Source organism: Microtus ochrogaster, chromosome 1 (assembly GCF_000317375.1).
Source record: "Microtus ochrogaster isolate Prairie Vole_2 chromosome 1, MicOch1.0, whole genome shotgun sequence".
NCBI lineage: Eukaryota > Metazoa > Chordata > Mammalia > Rodentia > Cricetidae > Microtus > Microtus ochrogaster.
The window spans coordinates 76,911,703-76,935,076 of record NC_022009.1 but is presented as its reverse complement, the minus strand read 5'-3'; the positions used below and the strand labels follow the sequence as shown (position 1 = coordinate 76,935,076).

The 23,374-nt window shown below is 40.7% G+C and overlaps 1 protein-coding gene across 4 annotated transcripts in view; it reads left to right on the top strand.

The window, feature by feature from the left end:
- The first annotated feature begins 2,577 nt into the window (after positions 1-2,577).
- Etv1 (ETS variant 1) overlaps positions 2,578-23,374 on the top strand; it is a 96,144-nt gene continuing 75,347 nt past the window's right edge. Inside the window, exons 1-5 of one of the 4 annotated variants that reach the window (XM_026782434.1) lie at positions 2,578-2,668; positions 4,049-4,180; positions 4,973-5,060; positions 6,376-6,423; positions 16,230-16,283. In XM_026782434.1, the coding sequence (XP_026638235.1) occupies positions 4,136-4,180; positions 4,973-5,060; positions 6,376-6,423; positions 16,230-16,283 (235 nt within the window). In that variant the 5' untranslated portion in view covers positions 2,578-2,668; positions 4,049-4,135. Of the gene's footprint in view, positions 2,669-3,275; positions 3,631-3,825; positions 3,920-4,048; positions 4,181-4,972; positions 5,061-6,375; positions 6,424-6,588; positions 6,946-16,229; positions 16,284-23,374 lie in introns of those variants that run through there. The other 3 variants (XM_013347876.2, XM_013347879.2, XM_013347885.2) reach the window with 3 other exon arrangements.

The window sequence follows — 23,374 nt, the reverse complement described above, 5'->3', positions numbered from 1 at the left end:
TTAACCATCACCTCAACATCCTGCTTCCCTTGTCAAGGACATCTGCATGAGGTTATCAGCTATCTTTCAGGATGCAGGTCAGACACCAAATTTCCCCTTGAGTTATTTTTTTATTGCTCATAATCCTGGATAATAGTACATCTTATCATGATTATTTGATATAGTCCTATGGAAGGGGGGAAATTAGTTCATCATCAGTTCACTTATATAGTATTTTAATAAAACAAAAAAATGTTAGTTTACTTAATCATACAATTTTTGAGAACATTTTTTAATTTTAATTGTGCTAATAATTTAATTTTACTTACTTTTTTTTTCTTCAGAGTAGGGATATGTGTCTTTCTGTATCCTTAACTGGAACTTGCTTCATAGACAAGAGTAGCTTCAAACCTGCAGCAATTCTCTTGTTTCTACCTCCCGAGTGCTGGGAGTACAGGCATGGGCACCCTGCCTGCTGTATTAACCATTTTCAAAAAGTGGGAACACACTAGTTCGTATTTTTCTGGACAACTTTTAGAAATTAAATTACTTAACATGCATTTTCAATGTCATAAAGTCAACTGCAGGAAAGCCACTAATGTATATTGTTTCACTAACAAAATAGCAAAGGAACTATAAAGCTTTAAATAGCTTTATATGCAAGTTAAAAAAAAACTTTCAGAAAAAAAAAAAAGCAGGGGTGGGGAGGGTCTATGTTCCTTCAAGAGCTCTTATTTCAAAACCCAATTGGGATTTCAAAATACAAGTAAATAAATGTCAAAGCCTCTTGGCCTCTTCACTGCCACTCTGTGTTTGAAATCGTGCCAAAATGAAATTTTCCATTCACGAAGGCCTGAAATGCACTAAGCTGATTTAAAAAGACAGTCTCCAAAAGTGGCGGGAACTTGTGCCACTCCAAAGCACTCTTCCTATGTGTACAGCTGCGTCTGCAGCCACTCCGTAACACTACTGAAAATTAAATTCTCAACCCTTTTGTTACCTTCTGCTATGAGATCTATTGTTCTTTTTCTCAGTGACAAGGGTAGACCAGAGATAGGTTCCAGGCTAGATGCTAGTATTTCATGAATAACTAGGAGCAGAACAATCAAGAAAGAAAATGTCTCATTGACTAAGAAGCCAGAGAAAGAGAAAGCCGAAGAGAATGTATTCTGGTTCAGATAGCCGTCTGTTCACAAAAAGTACACTTGGTTCAGCAGTTTAGGCTGCTTAGAAGAGCTGTAGAGAGAATGGTTGTTTAGTCAGAGAAGAAAACCAGTTTTCAACTACTGTGAGACTCAGGGCTGGAAAGCGGAAATGCGGAGCCCAGCATCAAGATGACCATCAGAGAAGGGGCCCTGGAGGGCTGATGGACTTTGGAAGCTGAAACCAAAATGGTCAGCCAGTGAAAACTTGCACTAAAAGAACCTGGAGAGAAAACGACACTGAGGTAACAAGAGAGCTTCAGAAGAGAACTTTCTCCTTTCTATAGAGACGGCAAGAGCAAGCAAGAGTTTCTAGTCCTTTCTAAGCTCTCTCCGCTCTCTCAGGTCTCTGTTCTTTGGCAGGATTTTCTCCGAGGCAGGGCACCCTGGAATTATCCTCTGTGAGCATTCCTTTAACCAGAACTTCGTTCCTCACTCTCTACCCCTGCTCAGATAAAAGGTACTTTCCCTCATCTACTTTCTAGGGTGCATTGGGGAAGTAGCGACAAATATAAACTTTAGTGGTTTTAGGAACTTGAGTCTTTGTTATGTCTTTTTTTTCCTTCTCCCTCCACGCCCCCAACCACGTGACCCAGAGAGGTTGGGATTTTGTGAATGGAGCTGAAAGGTGGTTCGGGAGGGGAAGCACGGGCAACGCCCCCTGCTCAAAAACAGCCAATCCGCTGGCGGAGCGCTGCGGGGTCAGCAATAAACAACAATGGACTGGAAATCAACGGTTCTTCATTGGCTGCAGGGATAGGCTCGCGGGGCCTTTGGAGAAGCTCCTCCCTCTCCCGGTTGCCCTGGATACCTGTCCGGTTCTGGCCTCTAAGAAGGGCTTTGGAAACTGTTGCTGTCTTGTCCCGGGGTTTGCAGGTCGGCTGGGCACCCTCGCTATTGTCCCCTGTCCTGGTTGCACCCTCAGAAAGCACTGCAGAGCTCCCCGACTCCAGCTTTGCGGCGCCGCGAACGCAGCCCTCGCCCGGGCTCTCTTGCAGTTCTCTGCGCGAAGGGGGACGCGCGCGGAGCTGACAAGTCTCGGGGCGAGCATTGTGTGTGCCCTCCAAGACCACACTTCCCTCGGGGTGAAACGCAAAGTGTTTTTGTCATACACCTTGCTCTTCCTGGGCTGGTCTGGAGGGCCAGGCGCGCGCGCTGCTCCCATGTTAATGTCTCCACCATTTAAGGAAGAAACTTTCAAATAGAAATGAGCACTACCGGAGAAGCAGCTGCTGGAAAAGTCCTTTAGTCACTAGCCCTAGTCCGTCTCAACTGACTTTCATACCCTGAAGCTCCTGGTCCCCTCCTCCCAGCCTCCCATCCCGGGTAGGATAGCGGCCACGAAAGGGACATCTGAACCTAGCCCCGTGGGCAGGCAGCTTCGGTGACGTCCTCGCTGCCAAAGGTCCCATCATCGTCCTTGTAACCCGAGCTTTCCCCGCTCTTCCTACCCCTCCTTGGTGGAGGAAGTGAAATCCTCAAGTACAGTAAGTGACACTCTCCACTCTCCGCCTCTCTGTATACATAACAAAAGCTCCGGAAACGGCGGGTGTGTGCGTGTGTGTATGGGGGGGGGGGAACACATCTGAACCACCCAGTCCTCCCCCACCCCTCTGGGGCCCGCAGGGAGTTTCTGTTCCTTCAGCACTCGCGGGGGTGAATCTGATTTTTATACTTTTCCTCGCCTTCTCCGCTTCGTTCTCGTTTTGGGTCCTCCTTCCCGGTCCCACCTCTCCTAAGAAGCAGCTTCTCCCATTTGCTTTCCTAACAGTATTTTTAAATCCCACGGACAAAAGGAGATCGTTTGAGTTGAGAATGTAATTTTTTTAAAGGTCCAATAAGCCCTATAGTGTTGGTTGGTGTCGAAAAAATGAGAAAATTGCTTGGGCCAAAAGCTGATGGGGAGTGAGCCTGAAGCGTGCGGTGGGCTCGGGGTCAGACGTAAAGAGGGACTGGGGACGTCCGCTTTGTAGCTCTGTACCTGAACCTCACAACCGGGCTTTAAGGACATCTGCCTAATAATGGATCAAACACGCTAGGAATGACAACTGGTAGACTCGGTGCTCTAGGTTTCAGTATCCCCCGGGTCTTGACCAAAACAGTGAGTTAGGAAGCTTTCCTGGGTGCCTTTCCTGGGTGCGGACTCTGAGCCTCCCCGTAGAGCAGTCGTGCAGGCAAGAGGGGCGCAAGAGACCCAAGGGAAGGGGCCGAAAGCCGCCTGATTGACAGCCCGAAATCGGATCTTGTGAAAGAGACGTGGAGCCAATGGGAGGCAGCGATCCATCAGTTTGGATTGGAGGCCCCTGGAGGAGAAGTAGAGGAAAAACCACCGAATTGAGCTCTGTCAGAGGCGCTTTCGGCTTCCAAGGGGAAGTGCTGGGCAATAATTAATGTTTTTATTAAATCTGGAGGGAATTTTTTGCAGCCGTTCGCCTAGCGTGGCCTTCAGGTGGGTCTTTCCAACAACTTTTTATGTCTCTCCAGATAATTGCATGGTTGTGGGTTGCAAAAACTATCCTTATGAAAGAGGTGTCTCCTTCTCTTTAGTCCCGTTAGGTGAAAAGCAAGTCTCGTTGATCGCCATTGCTAGTTTTGCACACGTTTGCGAATCAGAGCTGCCTGATACACTGAGTGAACGGGAACGTCCAGAGTGTAATAAATACACTGCCTCTTGTTAGGATTTTTGATACGACAGAAAATATGTAAATTGTGAACTCTCTTAGCTCTCTTGGATCCAGGTGAAGAAGGCGGCGTAAGGGAGGGTTATTTTTTGTGAATGGGACTGTCGAGGGTAATTAGCTATGCAAATGCAAGAGCTTCATTCATGATTTTTTTTTAAGCCTAAAAGCCATCTTGTTCCCCTCTAGGTTGATAGAAGTCCAGACCCCGAGGAAATCTCCAGCTAAATGCTCAAAATATAAACCACTGAGCTAATATTTGCGAAGAGCAGCAGAATGGATGGATTTTATGACCAGCAAGTGCCTTACGTGGTCACCAACGTGAGTGATCAGTTCGAAAGTTGCTGTTTATAAAGTTGGCTCGGACGGGGGTGGGGAGAGCGAGAGATGCAGAGGGAGGGGGTAGGGGGTTGGGACTGGAGACACTTTTTCTGCTTTGTTGCCACTGTAGGGCGACTCTGCTTCTCGAAGACCCATCTACGAAATGAGCTTACCTCTGAGTGATTTGGAGAAGGCATAGTTTTGTTTTAAGACCCCTTCTGGTTAAAGTGTCCACCATGAGTGGAACAGGAGACGGAGGGCAGCTGCAGCTGCACTCAAAGTTTGTGGCTGGGTTTGTCTGCCACACTGAAAAGAACGAAGTTGAGACAAACGCTGACACTTTTCATTTACATGGGGTGTCGGGGAGGGGGGGGGTGCTGGTTTTCCTCCTTCATTTTCTCGCGTTTTCCAGTTTTCCACTCCTTTGGCTTCTCTTACTGCGGGTGGGGGTGTTGTCTGAGATAGAGTGGAATCAGTGTTTTAATCTAGTTGATTAAGTAAAAAAAAAATTAAGTGTTTTAGCTTAATGTTTCGCTGCTGAGATTACGTGGGCTCTGAATAAACAGGAGTGGTAGGATCTGGGAAGCCAGTCTTCCTTGCTGTTGAACTCTCAGCGTGAGCTTTCGCTGTCAAAGTCAGACAATACATATTGGAGTTCTCCTGTGAACTTTTATTTTTTTTTTCCAACTCAGAGAGGATCCAGTAGGCTTTTGTTATGTATGCATGATTTTTTTTATGTGTGACATCTGAGGTTTCCGTTCTTTTAAAGGATTTTATCTTTCCCTTTTGTAGAGTCAGCGTGGGAGAAATTGTAACGAGAAACCAACAAATGTCAGGAAAAGAAAAGTCATTAACAGAGATCTGGCTCATGATTCAGAAGGTGAGGTTTGACTCTGAGCTGAACCCCTCTTCCTGACACCCTCTGACCTCCAAAGAAGGGGTCCATCTCAAGCTCATCTAAAAAATAACAAACATTGGGACTTCTGAACTTAACATGGACTTTACATGCACCCATTCCAACAGAGTTTGCCTTAGAGACTATTTTACGGTCTTGTCACTTACTAATGAAAGAAGTAAATTAACACCTAACAGTGACCTTCTTCTTTTAAACACTATTTCATGTTTATTCTTGTCCATATGGCATGTAACAAATTCCCTACCCCGAGCTAACAATTCAAAACTATCTAACACCCTTGAACAAAGCCAGTAGTTATTCACACTGCTTACGTTTTTCTTTCAACTTTATTACAAGTTAAACAACATAAATGAAGCCATATACTACTGTTGAAATTTTATGAGTGAGTTTGATGACTGTATTGTGAAGTCATAACATCTTGTTAATAGGCCTTGAAGTGTTCACGAGATCAAACTTCAGGCTTAATGAGTAGTTATATATTATTTGGTAAATGAGGCTGCAGATTCCTCTATAAACTGTTGGTAAAAAGTCAATAAATTAAGAATTATTTCAACCTGCGGGGCATTCATAATGGACTGAAGAAACTTAGGCTCAGTTACCAAAGTTCAGTTTGAATTTAAATTAAATGTACTGAATTCTACAGCTTCATCACGTTTTCATTCTTTTCCCCACACCCCATGCCAGAATACAGTTTGAAATTGCTAATAAACCATAACCAGGGTACTATCTGTCTTTGACTTTTATAAATGTGCTAACGTAGAAGTTTTTTTTTAAATGCCTGATTGTGAAGTCGCCCCTGTTAGTGTTGAAGTGTTTGACTGGAAATTACAACTTGGAAGTTAACTCTAGTTCTCTTGGTATCTTGTGTCTAAACTTAGAAGATGTAAATGTTTTGTCTTTCTTTGCCCTGGTCCTATTTTAGCAGGAGTTAAGTGTACTGAAGAAAGGTTTCTGTATGATTGATCTTTAGTTCAGCACCACGGTGAATTTCAATGCAGGCATGTTTTCCATTCTCTATGAGCTTACCTCTGAATTATGTGCTAAAACAGAAAAGGAAGATAGCTAACACTTATTTGTCTAAAGAAATCTCATAAAGTGTCATCTAGCTGATGTCATAAGTAAGCAGGATTATTCAGATACTACGGAGGCGCATACTGTATTTACTTGATGCTCTCTAAGTTACAATCAAGCTGAATGCCAGCATCATGATAAACATTTTCAGTTAATGAAGACCGCAGACTGTTGAGTCTGATGTTTGTGTCTTTGACTTGCTTTTCAGAACTCTTTCAAGATCTGAGCCAGTTACAAGAAACATGGCTTGCTGAAGGTAAGGCAAAAAGAAAAAAAATGGCTTTGAAGGGGAAAAGCAACTCTAGAAGGGGGTGGAGGGAGTCCTGAACTTGCTGTCTTAATGTTCAACCCAATTAATTGAGCTCTAAAAGAGCCACCTCATGTGTCATGCATACATTAGAGCCTCTGATGAGCTTGTCTTTGGGGACTCTGGGGCTGCACTACCCAGTGTCATCACAAATTACCAGGAGAAATTGCTTCCAGCTCACAATCACATCTGCTTTTGGCAAGAGCTAATGCACCAAGACTTCAGGTTCTAAGTCTCTGTTCGGATTTTAATTGCAATTGATCAGGTTTATATTATTGTACCTCGGGAGACCTCGAGCCAGAACCGGCTGGCTTGCTGTTTCCTTTTGAGCAGCACATCTGATTATTTGGTGTTCTGGTGGGGGACTTTCTGATGGCAGAAATTAGTTTCTCTGGGCTCATCAGTACGGGATGCTTCAAGATTTAAGTGCAGGGGTCTTCTTTCCTCCTTGCTCACAACACAGAACATTAGGTGTGTATCTCACAGCTAGGAAATCTGGGGGATTTAAAGTAAATCTTTTGGTGGGGATAAAGATTTTAAGATTGTTTTGTGTGCTTTGATGCATGTAATGGTTGTTAAAGTTTGACTTTTGACATCTTATCACTTTTATTAGAATTTAATGTGGAGACATTTAATGGCATTTTGGATTTCTTAAAAAACTTTATGCTACAACCTATTATACCCTTTATTTTGTGCAACTTTGTTTATAGAAACAATAAGATGTAGCTTCGGTAAAGCTTGACATATGTTCAGATATGCTTAAGGTGGAAGGTTTTTTTGTTAATATTTACAATTTCAGTTTTTTCTCTTGGAATTGCAATATTTGTGAGATGTTATTTTACAATTGTGGTGTGTGTGTGTGTGTTTGTGTGACATGAGAAATTTGCCGATATTTAAATATTTAGCATGTTTTGTTAAATATTTGGTATATTATATACTATATATATTTATGTGTATATGTATATATATGTGCATATGCTTTCTGAGGGGAATTTGATTCTGGTTAAAAGTGAAGGGAGGGTCTCCAAGTGGAACCCAGAGCTGCTGTAGCAGCACTGTGGTAGACAGAGGAGCTAGTTTTAGCTATGGTCTTCTGTGCACTTGATCAAGTTGCTGTTAGCATGTAAACAAGTTTCTTTGTCTTGCTGATAACTCTAGTTCTTCAAAAGGCTTTTACAATCTTAAATGATTCAAAATCATTTAAGATAAATAGCTCTTAATTATCCTTTGAAAGGGTGGATTGCATTTATATGTTAATGAATGGTAAGTATTAGTGAAAGTTTTGTTTTTTTAAAAAAATGTAAGGTCATTTTTTTTTCTCGCTAAATGAAACTTACTGCAATAGATTACTTATTATTGCAACATAAACCATATATTCAAATAGCTTTTTCATAAAAAATTGCAGAGGCTCTTGCATTAACTTTTATCTGTCGGTTTTGCCAAGTTGAAGGTTATGTGGATTTTTGTTTATTCAAGAGTTTATTCATTTATCCAAAATAAGTTACCATACTTACCTTAATTGTTGTGGAGGGTTTATTGGTTCTTGCGATGTTTAGATTTGAAAACTGAATCCAAGTCAGTGCACTGGCTGGCAGATTTTGAATGTGCATAGCAGCTGTTTCTAGAATTTTAAAATGTGGATCTGGGGCAGACTTTTATCATCTTCAGTACATTTTTCTTTCTCTCACTTTTTATTTTCCCCTTGTTTTATTTGTGTCTTATTCCTCAGATAAGAGAGTTGAATAAGTTATCCGAGTTTACCTTCTACAACAGTATGAAATATTCTTATCTCTTCACTACCTATAAATTAGCCCTGAGATTCATCTTTTCATAATGTAAACCTAGATAAGGACTAATGTATTTGGAGGAACACTGGCTTTTACTTAGAAAAGAATTCATGAGCTTAGTAAATTCAGAAATTAGGCTGGAGATCTCGATTGAATATCCAGGTGTGTTACTATTTACATATTGCACTTTAGAATAATATAAACTTTTCCAAAGTAGTTACATTAATTTATCCAGTTATGCAGTAAGCAAAATTTATTAAGGTAATTTAAAAAAATCTAATAGTAAGGCAGTTTTTTATGGTAATAGACTACACATTTCATTTTCATTCTTAACAATTAAATATAAGTATTGTGCTTATATATTTTAATTTGACTTATCTTATGACTTGAACAATAAGAGAGTCTCAGAACTAGACTACTTAATGTGTTGCTAGTTTTGTTCATTTCTGTTATAATAGACAAGCAGAAATAAATGGATCGCTAAACTGGCAAGCTATGAATTTATCCTTTTTGCTTAGTGCTCCATAGTCAAGAAAATGACTATAGAATTTTAAGGCAGTGTGATCTTTTAAAAAGAGATCATTGACAATTTATTAAGTTTCTCCTGTGAGCTAGAGTCCCTCTAGGAAGTATAACAGGTCTCTAAAAATTTTTCAGACCTGAGAATCAAGTTTGCTACACAGTGTCATATGATAGTCATATTTGAAAAAAGAAAATCCTCAAAATCCCTAAATAGAAATGATGCCTCTTGGAATTTTAAATGTTTTCCTATAAAAATTTTTATAAATTACATCAAGAACAGCATGTTGATTAGTCATGAGTAAATTATTGTGGATTATGAAATAGGTTTTATCTGCAAAAGGCAGTTGAGTTAGATAAGGCAGAACTCTTGGAGGGAAATCATAGAGTTCCTGTATTCAGTCTGCTAAGGTCCCCTCTGAGCACATATGATTGCACTCCTCCCTGCAGCCTCATTCACATACAGAGATGTAAAACATGTCTGCTGAATGCAACTTTACATTAGAAGCACTTTCCAAGCAATAATGCTGCAATTTAAAAGCTTATAACAAACATGCCACAGTGTAAAATCATCCCATTCCGAAGAAAAGTTTAAAGCTAATGTTTTCAGTGACTACAGTACCAGGTGAAAGGAAGAGTCTATGTTTATTTTAAATGTTACCATAGCAATTTTAGACTGAACGTCACTGTGGACAATTCTTTATTGATCCTCAGTCCTTTGAATTAGATTGCTACTGACAGGCAACTGGAATTATTTGATCCCTTGAAATAACTAGTTCAAATGTCACTCCTATCAGCATTGTAGCAACTTTTTGTTCTTAACTTGTTTCAAAAGCTATATATAGTAAGTGCTGTTCCAAACTTCTTATTTTGGGGGGACAGAAATAGAAAAGGGCAAGAAATGAAGTCAAGAAAGCATTGCATTTTTCTAAAAGTGCTCTATCAGCATTTACCTACTAGTACAGCTTATAGGACAAGAATTTATTTCACTATACATCTCGTGTGAAACATGACTACTTTTGTCCTATGTTGTTGTGGTCTGGGAGTCTTGAGGCTCTCTGTGATGAGCTTGAGGAGAAAGTCACCAATGGTGGATTGACCACCACCAGGGTAAAAAGGTTTTCTGTGACAGTGAAGTCAAATTTCAGGATGCAGCCACAGCTACACCTTAGAGGTTTATCACCAAGACCAATGTTCTACACCAAACTTCATTATTATTATCATACCAACAAGGGGACTGCCTTTTGGTTTTATGAAACTGACAAATAATGGCCATGTTGGCCTAGAAATAGAGATGTTACTACTTTTTTCTCAGTTTGCTTCCGATACAAAATTCATGTCCAAATTATGTTTTGATGATACTGAGTGGGAATTTGAGCTGCTGTTGTTCTCCACAGTGACCTCCGCCATCCACAGTGCTCTCGGGGCACTCATTGTGATTGCACAAGCTCTCTACTTTAAAAAGAAAATAGAATACGTGTTGGCACTGGATGTGCTCAGACTTCTTTTTCTTATTTGGTGCACTTTTTATAACTGCGGTACTTTATATGGTTATATAAAATAGGGTTTGATAGTTCAGCATTTAAGAAAGTCCAAAGAGGTCCTTAGAATTAGATGGGAGATGATTCGTGTGTGTGTGTGTGTGTGTGTGTGTGTGTGTGTGTGTGTGTGTGTGTGTGTGTACTGGAGTAGTGGCTGCTACCATCCCATTTTTGTTGTATCAGACAGCTCTGTAAGATGTGAAAGGGCCCTCGTTTGGAGTAAAGGTAGCAGGTAGAGCACATGTATCTTATTTTTAAATGTAAGTGTAACTTAGCTGTGATCTACTTACAAAAGAAGAGACATTATGTTTAAATAGAAAAATTGGATGTGGTGGAGCAGAGAGTAGTTTTCTCAGCCTGCCGACAAGTAAAATGTTGCTGAACTTTTGCAGTCGAGTTACAGAGAATGGGTAATCTCTTGCATGTTGCAGTACAACTTTATGTCTTTGATTTGTGCACAACTTTGTAATTAAAAATAATAAGAATAATGATAGAGCCAGGCCTCTCTAGAAGCAAAGGGAGAAAAATCTGGCTGCAGACGGCTGCTGCCCGGCTCTGGGCTTCCCTTTTAAGTTTTCAAGTCACTGCAGGTCAGTTTAGTTAGAAACCGAAGCTGACTTGAGACCTTCCTGTTTTCTGCTTTTCCTGCATACACAAAGAGTGTGTCCAGCATTAAAGGCCTTCTGTCTAGGGAAGTCCCCTCCCCTTTCTACTTAAATATGTTTATATTTCTACACTAATTAATGCTTTTACTTTGCAATCATTTTAATGTTAAAACCGGATGCGGTATAAAACTCGGCTTAGTGAGCTCATGGTTATTTTGTTCCATGGACTGAAGTCTCATTTTAGGATTAAAAGGAGTACCACAGTGAAAATGTTGATTTTCCTGTTTTACTTGAAATAAAATTTAGATTTCTTCAGGTAAAGAATGATCCCTGTGCTACAAACCTCAGCAATAATATGTTACATTTTTTTTTATAACTCAAAACTTGAGTGATGGACAAGCGAAAAAGGCCATCTGTTTATTTTATTACTAGTATTATTTTGCTGCTGGGAATCAAACTTAGGGATTCTCACAAGCTCAGCCAGTGCTTTGTCACTTTAGGTAGATGCTACCCCATTTTGTGGCCCTTCCTTCTCCCCATCCCTCCCCTCTTCTCCTCTCCTCCTTTTTCTTTCTTCCTTCTTTCGTCAGCTTTCTTTATTTTCCACTTTCTTTCCTAAATTCTGTACATCCGTGGTTTTGGGCCAAGGTTCTCTGTAAAATATGACGGATTAAATATGCATTTGTACATCTTGCTTTGCTTTCTCCTTCTCCCGCTCCCACCTCCTCTCTCTATATGTCATTTATTCTCATGTGTTTCTTAATGGGTCTGTTTGAGACAGAGCAATAAAAGTGGCGTGTTTACCCTGCAAGTTCGGCTTACTTGCTTTAGTTCTCTGGAAGGGTGTGACACCAAGAGATTGCGGTTGGGCCACATGGCTCGTGCTGGACTGTGTTTTTGTGAATGGAGGCAGAAATCCAGTTCTGCCTGCTTGTCTTGAGGAAATGCTGAGGAGATCAGCTGTCTCATTCACGGGTAGAAAGAGTGAGTCATACATCTTCCGCCTTGTTTGGCTCCAGGTCATTGTTACAGTGGATAGAACTGGTTTTAATTAAATATTAACCCCTTTAATACTTGACATTTGTTTCATTTGTAATTTTCCCACTCCCTCCGCCCCCCTTTGCTTAAAAAAAAAATCAGACAGCTGTTTGTAAGAATAAGAGGGTTTTTTTCTTGCCTGCAGCTAAATTTGAAAAATATTTTAAATGTTTATCACTTCTTAAGTAATGAATATTGTTTTATTTAAAAGCTGGAAACCAGCATAAAGCCAACACAAGCTGTATTTAAAACTACCCATCCCTAAAGCACTGATGTTTAGGGACCGATACTAACGTTTAAAAATGGGCATTGATTCTGTGACATTTTGGTTGCGATGAATACTTTTACGAATTTCTTTCCCACAGTGCTGCTATGTCCTAGCAGGGAAGAGTATTAAAGCAGCCTTGGATGGGACACTAGATAAAGCCAGAAGCAGAGAGAGTGGCTGCTAGCCCTTTAAAGCAAAGATGCGGAGACTCGGTTGCAACTGGTCTATTAATGTGCAATGAACTGATTCCGCTATTACCAGTCAAATCTACACACTCAGTGTTCATGCCAGCCTTTTCCTGGTCTTTGATATATATTTTCCCTCCTTCTCCATTCCTTTTCTCCTTCCTCCTTCATTACATTGTGTAGAGACACAATTTTATTCCCCAAAGATGATCACTTCAAGCATATTTTAGAGTAGACAGTAATGTAATAAAAAACATTTAAAAAATTAGGTTGACTTATATTGTTAATTTTCAAATTTGGGGGAGGATTGGTACGGCTTGCGACAATGTTTCCGGCAGCTGTAGTCTGCTCCTTCATAGAATTTTTGTGAATTAAGGAAGAAAACGCATGATACACGTGTGATGAGACTGTGTCGTAGTTTCTTTCCCAAATCCAAGTTGTGTTTTTGGTTAAATGCTTTCCTTTTACTCCAACTTGAAGTTAGGGGTAGGCTTAAGTCTTTGTCTATTTAAATAGCGTGCTGCCTCGTTCAGCCTATTCAGCTTCTTAAGATTAGCTTCTGCGAAAATGTGAGTCATATGTTTTTTGTTAAAATTCTGTAATATGTTCAAGCATAAGTGTGAAGTACTTATTCAGTATGTTAAGGAGTTAGAACAGAAATAGCATCCTTCATCCATACTCTTTTTACAAATTGTTAGTTTGGAGCTATTTTCTCTGTACTTGTAAGGTCTACCTTCTAGATTCTTCGGCCCCAGCGCCACACACAGGCCAACACCCAGTACATGCCACACTCCCAGTGGGGCCTTGGATGCTGTTCCTTGTATCATGTGTTCTATGAAGCTGCAGGTCTGTCTTATGAAACTAAGGAAAATGTCTGGTCGAGCATATCCGTGCAAGCGTATTAAGTGGCAAATAACTCACTACCTGTTTTCAGCCATTCCTATAAACAAGCGTTACATCTTCATTAGATTATTGCAAATGATATTTTATTTTATTTGTCTCCTTTGTGCCACAACACTGGAATGAAGGTTGACTTTAAATGAAAGATTATTTCATGGGCATAAATACTTTGACTGCAAGTATGTCTGTGCGCCATGTGTGCACCTAGTTGCCATGGAACTGGAAGTGCAGAGAGCTTGAGCCACCATTTTGGGTGCTATGTGCTGGGGATTGAACCTGGATCCTTTGAAAGAGCAGAAAGTGGTCTTAACCACTGAGCCATCTCTCCAGTCCCAAGTGCAGCCTTTTTAATAGCATATTCTATATCTCAATTGTTTTATCTGTTTAGCTTTTTTGTTTTTGGTTACGCTGTGTAGCCCAGGATGTCCTGGAACTCACTCTGTAGACCAACATGTCCTAAAGCTCAGAAATCAACCTACCTTGTCTCTCAGGTGCTAGGAGTAAAGGCCACACCTGGCCTGTATCTGTTTAGAGGGAAAAGTAAAATATGGATGTGGTTTTTAAGTCCAGGATTTAATTATTTATTTGTTACATTAAATATGTATTAGAGCATTTTTAATTATTTTAGATGTAAAAACACGTTATAAAGTACATTTCTTCATGTGTGATTCATCAGTCTGAGCAGAAAATCTAAAACTATGTTGTCAATAGCAAAAATACGTTGTCAAAAGCTAAGAGAATGCAAACTCATCCTCATTTTTCTGGCCTCCAGTCCTTTTTTTTTTTTTTGAGACAGGGTTTTTCTGTGTAGCTCTGGCTGTCTTGGAACTCACTCTGTAGACGAGGCTGATCTCAAATTCACAGAGATCTGCCTGCCTCTGCCTCCCAAGTGCTGAAACCAAAGGTGTGCACCCCACCACCCATCTTGTCCGGTCATGTATGTTAGATGTAAAACTATAAAAACGCTAAGCTGGCCACAATAATGCTCCTAAGTGCATTTGTGTGTGACTTTTAGGAAGCGGATGATAGACAGTTGTAAAGGAGAACATATCCGACTATCTGGGATTGTGTTTAGACTACTTGATTTATTGGTTTTAAGAATTCCCGTATTATTTCATTAAGTTTCAATGGAGGGGGTGGTGGGTGACATTTAAGGAAATTAAATAACTTACCTATAGGTGGCAAGTTATGAGTTTGTGAGGTGAAATTTGTCGGCCTTGAAAATTGTTAAGCGCAGCATCAAATACTGGTGGAATAAGAAAACAGACTTGCTCCTCGTACAAGCTGATCAAGTTAGTACCAGTTATGACTTGGAATTACTGCTGGTTAATCTCCTCTCTTTGGCAGTAGGGAATGGTCTGTCCTCCATAAAGTATTGGGATGAGGGAAAATCATTATAGAACAACTCTGTGATATATGCATTTTAATCCCAGGCAAGACTGTCCTGGGATAGTTATATTCTTGACTAAGGTAACGTATGCTTTACTCACGAAAATGTTTCCATTTGAAAATATGAACACAGAAAAGAAAAGCCCACTGAGGCTGTCTTCTGTTTTTACATGGAATTAGATCATGAAATTCTTCCTTTTTTTGGTATGGATTTTTTTCTTAATTCACTCAAAAGTATGGACCATTTCAATGGAGAGTGATTGTTATTGTTGGTGTTGTTGTCGTTGATATTTGATTTTTTGAGACAGAGTCCCAGCTTGCAGCCTCAACTAGCCTGGAGCTCCCTGTGTGCCTCACGCTAGCCCAGCCTTCCAAATGCAGGAATTACACGCCTGGCTCAGGCTGATTATTTCAATTAACATTCCCCACACAGAATAAGTTCATTCAAAAGAAATCTGATTGACATCTGCTTTAATGAGACTTGATCGGATAAAATTTTACAGTATTATACAATATTAGTAAGGTAATTCTAGCTAATGAGATCACAATGAAAGTTAATAAGGATGACGACAGTTTATTATATGCTCACCAAGTTACAAGTAGCCTGATTTCTGTTTTGCGTCATTTGTTTACACAAAAGATATGCATATCTGTTTGCGTTTGAAAACTGAGTAATATCCAGCGAGACTGAGTAGGGTTATTTCGATGTCCACATCAAAGGTAATAAACATTTCAAGGTGAAAGGGTGGACTTGGCTTCACCTGGAGCCGAATGCTTTACAGCCTCCCAGTTAGTCCTTCTCCTTTAACAAAGCGGGAAGTCAGTCGACCCTAGTGTCTGACAAATGGTGAAACTCTTTCCTCAGTGCTGACTAGCATGGCCAGGAAAATATTTTGCATGAGAAGATGACATTTGCTTTATTGTTCATTTTTATTATGAATACAATTATTGTTAAGATAGATTGCTTTGTTGCACGTAGCACAAGTCAATGATGTTTCTTTCATTTTTAAAGCTTGATGGCTTGCTTTGAATAAACTTAGGACAAATGTTTTCAATTATGGTAGTCCTGTTTGCAGGAGACAGCATTTACCCGAAGAAGTCATTTCAAAAAAATGTAGGGGATTTGTGTGATAGCTACACATTGCTTAAAAAAAATCCTTGTAGTTCACCATGAGGTCTTAAGCACCGGCAGTGGGTGAATGGGCAACTTCTGCAAGATGCATCCTTGCAGGATGTAGGAACCCTGTACCTTTTATTTGCCATCTCCATCTGGCAGGTGAAATTCAGAGGGATCCCACCTGCTACTGCGCTATTTCTGCCACACTCATGTTTTCCAGTTCCATCAATGGACCTCTTCGTTTCCTTTCCTAGGCTGTCAAGACTGTTTTACAGGAGATTATTGGCAAATAATCACAGGACTGAGCTCCCTCAAAATAGGCCTTGCTTGTCACGTCTGACTTGACGTTCCTATGCCTTGGCTGTTCCTCTCTTAATTTTCAAAATCTTTCTCTTTTCTTCTTCAGCTCAGGTACCTGACAATGACGAGCAGTCCGTGCCAGACTATCAGGCTGAAAGTGGTAAGTACAGCTTGTCCCATCTCTCACGTTTCCCTATGTCTGTCCTGTCTCTTTCATTCATTCTCCTTAGTTGGTTTCAACTTCTAGAGCCTGTCTTCGCATTGTGCCAGTGCTGTATTTGGCTTCTAGTCGTGAGGTGTTTTTATTTGTCAGTTCATGACATCAGTAGAATCTGTGCACGAGCTGGACAAAGCTTCCAGGGATGGGCAAGGAAAGCTGAAGTGTTGAAATGCTGGCCCCATTCTCCATACTCAATACATTTCCTTGGAGAGGAAACAGGGTGTGTTGTGCGAATGTGCAAGTGTTTACTTCAGTTTTGCCAATGCCTTCACAAGGAAATGTCTGGAGGCTGACGGGAGGCAGAGTGAAAACCCACGTGAAATTAGTTATCCCAAAAGTTGTAAAAAGATCTTGGCTTGGACATGCGTTGGTTAACTGTATTACTCTATGTTCATACACGTTATCCTGCTTTGATTTAATTCTTAGCCCGACGTTTTCAGCTTCCGGGTTACAGTAGCACCAATGGAAGTAGCCACTGGCTTCTTGCAGCACCGCTTTGCTTTTGTGTTCCTACACCGGAGCCTTGCTCCAGGGCCCTTCAAAACGCACGAAGAGTGATTCATGGATGCTTGCCCTCCCTTAATTGCAGAGTGAGCATTTTGCCTGCACAAACATACTTGCCCCAGGGTTTACTGCTGATATTTATACTCTGCAATTCTAGCGTTAACCGAAGCTACTGACCCGTGAAGTAAATCCGAAGAAGAAGCATAGTTATTCCTCATCCACCAGGGACATGCTTCAGTCTAGCTGGTGGATTCATGTCTCCAAGAAGAGCCCTTGGATCTTGTATTCTAGAGGCTGTTTTCTCATTATACTTATATGTATACATACACGAGAAAGCTTAGTTTATATATGAGTCACAGCAAGAAATCAACGGTGGTAATAATAAGCTAGAACAATCCTAACAAAACTCTATCATTAAGGCTGTATAAGTTAATTCTTTTTTGAACTTTCCTTTGAATACCTGGCCTGTGGCAGGCCACAGTCAACTACATTTGTAGAAAGTGAAAGCTGCTCTGGGCAGAGAAGACGACGCTGCAGTCTGAAACCTGTCCGGTGCTTTCTCTTTCCTCTAAGTGCTGTTTGAAGCACTAACCCGTTTTGTGCATTCAGACTCTTGATCGTATCAGATGAGTGGACGCGGACAGGGACAAGAGCTTCTTACCAGCATACACCTCGTGAAACCCATGCTGTCGACCTTGGTCTCCCACACACCTGTTTGCTGCAGGTGTCTGCTTTCAGTGTCTGTTATCCTAAACTTCCCAGGCATAGAGGGTAGCTAGACCATTCTCAAGAATCAAATGCCACGTAAGAGGTCAAAAGAAGAAAAGGTGTAAAAATGTGCCCTCCCGATGGAGGTTCAGCCCTGACGGCTGGCAGAATTTGCACCAGTGTCTTCGGATGTGAAATGACTCAGCCAAGTTTCATCCACCAGATGCCAAATTTCGCTTGTAGGAAGAAATAATTCAAATTCTTCATAGTATAGCTTAATGTTTAAAAGCCTTGTAGTAAAATGTACCTAAAACAAATTCTATCTTTTTAAATTATCTTACATATAGTTTTCAATGGCATTAAGTACGTTCTGATTGCCAGACCATCATCAAGGCATTCAGAGTTTTCAATTAGGCCTGAAACCCTATACTCACAAAGCAACAGCCTCTGTCTCCCCAGCCCTGCAAACATTGTTCGGTCTCCTTCATTTTGATCAAAGAAGTGAGCGTGATGTGCTGTTTGGTATACGGATACAAGTATTCCACGTATCTCTGAAATTTAGTCCTGAGATTTCAACTAGAGACCTTCAGAACTCTCAGAAGGACAGTGACTCAAGGACAGAGCTATGCAAGGCCCACACTTACTGATCAAAGCATGGGAAGGGAACAGTCACATCCACTCTTGCCTTTCCTGTGAAGGTACTTTTCTTTTGCACTGCAAGCTCATCCTGTCCTCTGAGAGAATGAATGAAGCCTTGTTGAGGCACTTCACATTCGACTAAGTTGGCGAGAGCTCCAGTGCTAGGTACTATTGCTCCGGCTGTCAGGGTAGCAAACAACACTCCATGGTGATTTTCACTTCTCTTCTTATTTGCTATCTTTATCAACTTTTCTGCTCCAGTGTTTCACCCCCCAAACTCTGAGTCACAGCAGTGTGACCCTACTTCTCTGTTTCCCCCACTCTGATTCCCCTTCTGACTCCATCCACTGTTCATCTATTAAGCTGATGATATGTGGTTAGCAGGACCACAGAAATGAAGTTTTCCTTTCAGTTAAATTTGATTTCTATCATTGGAGGCTCACGTGAGTGATGGTTATTTTCTGACCAGCAGGGCTCTGAGCAACCACACCCACCATGCCGTTATTTCTATCGTTGGTCTCTTCTCTGCTGTCTCCTCCATCTTCTTCCCTAACGTCCCCATCCCACAAGGATCGTCTGGAGGATACCTCTAGAATCTCCCTGCACCCTTCACTGTGTGGTGGAGTAAAAGCGTTTAGAGTTTCAGCTTGAAACTCTATCGAGAATTCACATCAGAAAGATCAGTTTTTTTCCAGATCAACAGTTGTTTCGTTTTTCTTTATATTTTTGTGGTGGGTCTTATAAATTTCCAAGCAGGCCTCAAACTCACTATTATGGATGATCACAAATGATCTCAAATTTGTCATTTTTCCTCTACCTCCCAAATGCTGGGATTATAGGCATGCACCAATGTGCCTGGTTGAAGCAAATTCTGTCTCTTAGGTTCTGCTGTTGTGAAAGAAGACCTTGCTGACCCAGCTGGAAATCTTTGATTTACACTGTCCCTTCAGCTCTTTGCAAAACCCTGCACTTACTGAGTTGTTCATTCTGCCTCTCAGAAGCATCTCAAATTTCTAACCTGTTCCATCCCTGTCCCCTCTGTCCCTGCCTTCTGAGGCTGATGCCAAAGAGGTCGGGACTAGGTTTTGAGGTTGGTTTTCTTGCCTGCGATCCTTTCTCCTTCAAGTCTGCCCTTTGCATCCACACAGTTTTCTGGCCTTGTTAATTTTCTCCTTGCTCCTCTTGCTGGACAAAGTCCTTATGTTTGAGCTCTGCAGAAAATTGTTCTGTAACCCAGGCCTTGACCTTCTCTTCAACTCAACTGTTGGACTCATGTGCCTCAGGTACTCCGTCCCTTCCAGCTGTTTCTATACCTTAGTCTTTTTCACTTTTCAGTTCTTCAAGCATGACACACTTTTTATGCCTCATATTGCTTTAAAAGATTTTACTGTGACCTTTTGGCAGTCTTATTCCACACTCGTTTCAGACTACATCTTGTTTTTCTTTCTTGGCTTTTTCTTGCTGCCCCATCTTACAGAGTTACCCTACAGCATTGTGTTTCTAGTATCTATTGTATTAGAGAATTATAGATTTCCTTCCTTCCTTCCTTCCTTCCTTCCTTCCTTCCTTCCTTCCTTCCTTCCTTCCTTCCTTCCTTCCTTCCTTCCTTCCTTCTTTCTTTTCTTTTCTTTTCTTTTTTTTTTAGGAGACATTGTCTCACTAGTCATTCTGTGCCGGCTGGAAACTTAGTATGTGGAACAGACTATTTTCAGACTCAGAGAGTGTGCATCTATCTTCTTTGCCTTCCTTGTGCTGGCAGGAAAGGGGTGAATCCTCATACCTGGCCCAGAGACTGTGAATTTCTGAAGAGTGAGGGTCATATTCAACACTACTGGCCTGTTACAGATGTACTGCAAGTAAGACAGTTATCCTAATCATCGTAATGTCATTTTCACCACCAAGTATTGACAAGTTAATGAGACCTTGAGACTTATAAGTGAAACATCTTTCTTTATAAAAGAAGCATAAGCAACGGGTAAGCATAATTCTAAAATGGTCTCATAAAACTCATTTAAGGCATAGCCTATTTCAAATTTTAACTGCCTTGCCAAACTATTCAGCTGATGCTACCCATCTAATTTCACTTGGTACTGTTGTAAGGAGGTCACTTGTTTGTTTCCCCACTGCTCAGGCCTGAAATAATCACACAGAAACCATATTATTTGCAATACTATTTGGCTAATAGCTTGAGTGTATTTCTGGGTAACTCATTTCCTAAACTAACCCATCTCTATCAATCTGTGTATCGTTAAGTGGCTATGGCTTACCCGGTAAAGATCTCCAACAGGGACTACATGGCTTCTCTCTAACTCCTCCTTCTTTCTCCCAGCATTCAGTTTAGTTTCCCCCTTTCCTCTATTCCCTGTGAAGGCCCATGACAGTTCCTTTATTTACCAGTGGTATTCACACAAAAGAGGGGACTCCTACATCATGGTACTAAGGAGAGAATAAAAGAATGATTTGAAGAAAGTAGTAGAGTGTTTGGGCTGGGAGTGAAGGAAGGCTTTTTTCATGAAGTAGTTCTCCAAAACTAGACTGGAGAGGCAGTATGGTTTCTGAAGGGTTTCTGTCTGGGGACGCTTAGTGGGACAGAAGGAGTTTACTGTTAGGGAAAGAAGAAACTGTTCACCCCAAATGCAGCCAATCATTTCTACATTTCTCCAAGATGAACATAAATAATTGTATTTCCTTACAGACTGCCACAAAACAAGACATTTCTATATGTCTTTATTGGTACAGTCCTCTGGTAAAGCAAGATTAGCAAAGTTAACAGCAAAGCTTCCTTCAACACTTTAGTCATACTCAGAGAACCTATGGATCTCTGCGGTACTTAAGGACATTTTAAAACTGAACAGATATAAAACTACAACAGCTGGGAATTTCTAAAATAGTTTCTTAACATTTCTTTCTTCTTTCTTTTTTTTCTTTTCTTTATTGGTTTTTCGATGAAACAAGGTTTCTCTGTGTATCAGCCCTAGCTGTCCTGGAACTCACATTGTAGACCAAACTGGCCTCAAACTCATAGAAATCTGTCTGACTCTGCTTCCCCAATTCTGGGATTAGAGGCATGTGCCACCACTGCCCAGCCAACATTTCTTATTTTTATTTAAAAACTATTTGAATTAAAAATCTGGAATGCAATGTTATACTGTTGCTGGCTAAGTTTTGAAAATGTCTATTTTTTAAAGCAAGGATAGACAAAATAAAACAAATAACGGCAAATGACTTTTAATTCATTCATTCCAAGAAAAAAATGGTTTGTAGACATTGTTTGTTTTGTGACTATACATTTTCATAACTTAGACATGTTGTGGAAACACTTAATCACTTTATGATATACTGTGACTTTAGTGAGGAACTAATAGAGTATCTCTTTAGAAAAGGGACTTCAAAGGTCATTTTAACATGGGAATGTATGGTTAGCAAGATGTCTCAGTGTACGAAGACACTTGCTGCCTGGTCTAATGCCCTGAGTTCTATTCTCAAAACACACAGTGGAAGGAGAGAACTGACTTCTGAGAGGACCTCCACATGTATGCACGCGTGTGTGCGGGCACACACACACACACACACACACACAGAGAGAGAGAGAGAGAGAGAGAGAGAGAGAGAGAGAGAGAGAGAGAGAGAATATCATTTGAAAAGGTAAGCTGGTAAAAGGTGGTGGCACACAACTTTAATCCCAGCACTCAGGAAACAGAAGCAGGAGGATCTCTGTGAGTTCAAGGCTAGCATGGTCTACAGAGTCAGTTTCAGGAGTTCCAAAGAGTAAAACTACATAGTTGAGTTTTTCTGAAGTTTATAAAAGATGATAAATGAACTGAATTTTTTATAAATATGTTAAAAATTTTATCAGTCATTTATCAATTAGCATTTTAAATGCAGTTGTATCACAATAGTCTTTAAATCCATCCTAAATTTTGTGCATCCTACAGCTATACATTATCTTCATAGCTAATTTGTTTCCTTAGGCTACTTTAGTCACTTTGGTCTTTCTCTGTAGGAATCCGCAGGATGGTCAATGTTCATGGGTACTTCTAAGTTCAGGATGTTCTCAGAGTCCTGCAGCATTCCCAGCAGGGCACACCTTGGAGCTCTACCCTGTCTTTCTCTCAAAGCCACAGCGGAATGCAAAGCATTTAGAATGATGGCCTTGGAGGAATAACCTCACATGTTTTCTAAACTGATTATTTTCAAATGCTTCACTCTATCTGACATGCATAATACAGTACTAGCAGGGCATCTATTATTAGTCAAGACAAGCCAGTGTGTAGGGAATCGGTCTTCTAAACACAGTTACTACATGGTGATACCTTTGAGGAAATAAAAGTCAGAATGAAATTCTCTCAAGTTTTTTGTTTTGTTTTGGTTTTTTAATTAGGAACAACACCTATGTGATGGAGGAAGGTCATTGGTTAAAAAAATAAAGAAACTGCTTGGCTGGCCCTCATAGGTTAGAACATGGGTGGGTGGAGTGAACAGAACAGAATGCTGGGAGGAAGAGGAGTGAGCTCAGACTCAACAGCTCTGCTCTGGAGCAGAGATGCCATGATCCCCTCGCCTGGCAGACACACGATGAAGCTCCAACCCAGGATGGACGTAGGCTAGAATCTCCCTGGTAAAGCACCTTGTGGGCTACACAGATTATAAGAAATGGGCTAGTCCAGGTCCGAGAGTTAGCCGAGAAGAGGCTAGATATAATGGGCCAAGCAGTGTTTAAAAGAATACAGTGTCCGTGTAATTATTTCAGGGCATAAGCTAGCCAGGTGGCTGGGGTGCTGGGGATGTCGCCCCGCCGCTCCTATTACAACACCTATGTTGAATTTTGGGGCAGTAGAGGAGCTACACTTAAAAATTCCTGTAAGAAATATGATTCTTGTCCAGTCTTCTTTTGAAGGGCAGATACTGGGGAGTAGCCAGGGCCTTACATAAGCTGAGCACACACTTTTTCACAGAGCTGTGTTGTATGCCCTGTAGATCTATTTTGTAATGGTTCCATGCAGGCTTTCACTAACTAAGTTATTTTGGAAAACTCCACTTGTGGTTTGTATTAACTTTTTTCTTAACTTTTCACCTTTCTAGTAATCTACATCTTCCAGCACCTGTTTCTTTTTTAGTACAGTGTGAGACCTTGTTGAAAGCTTGGTTCTCAGTGTTAGTCCTAACACCTTCTCCCTAGA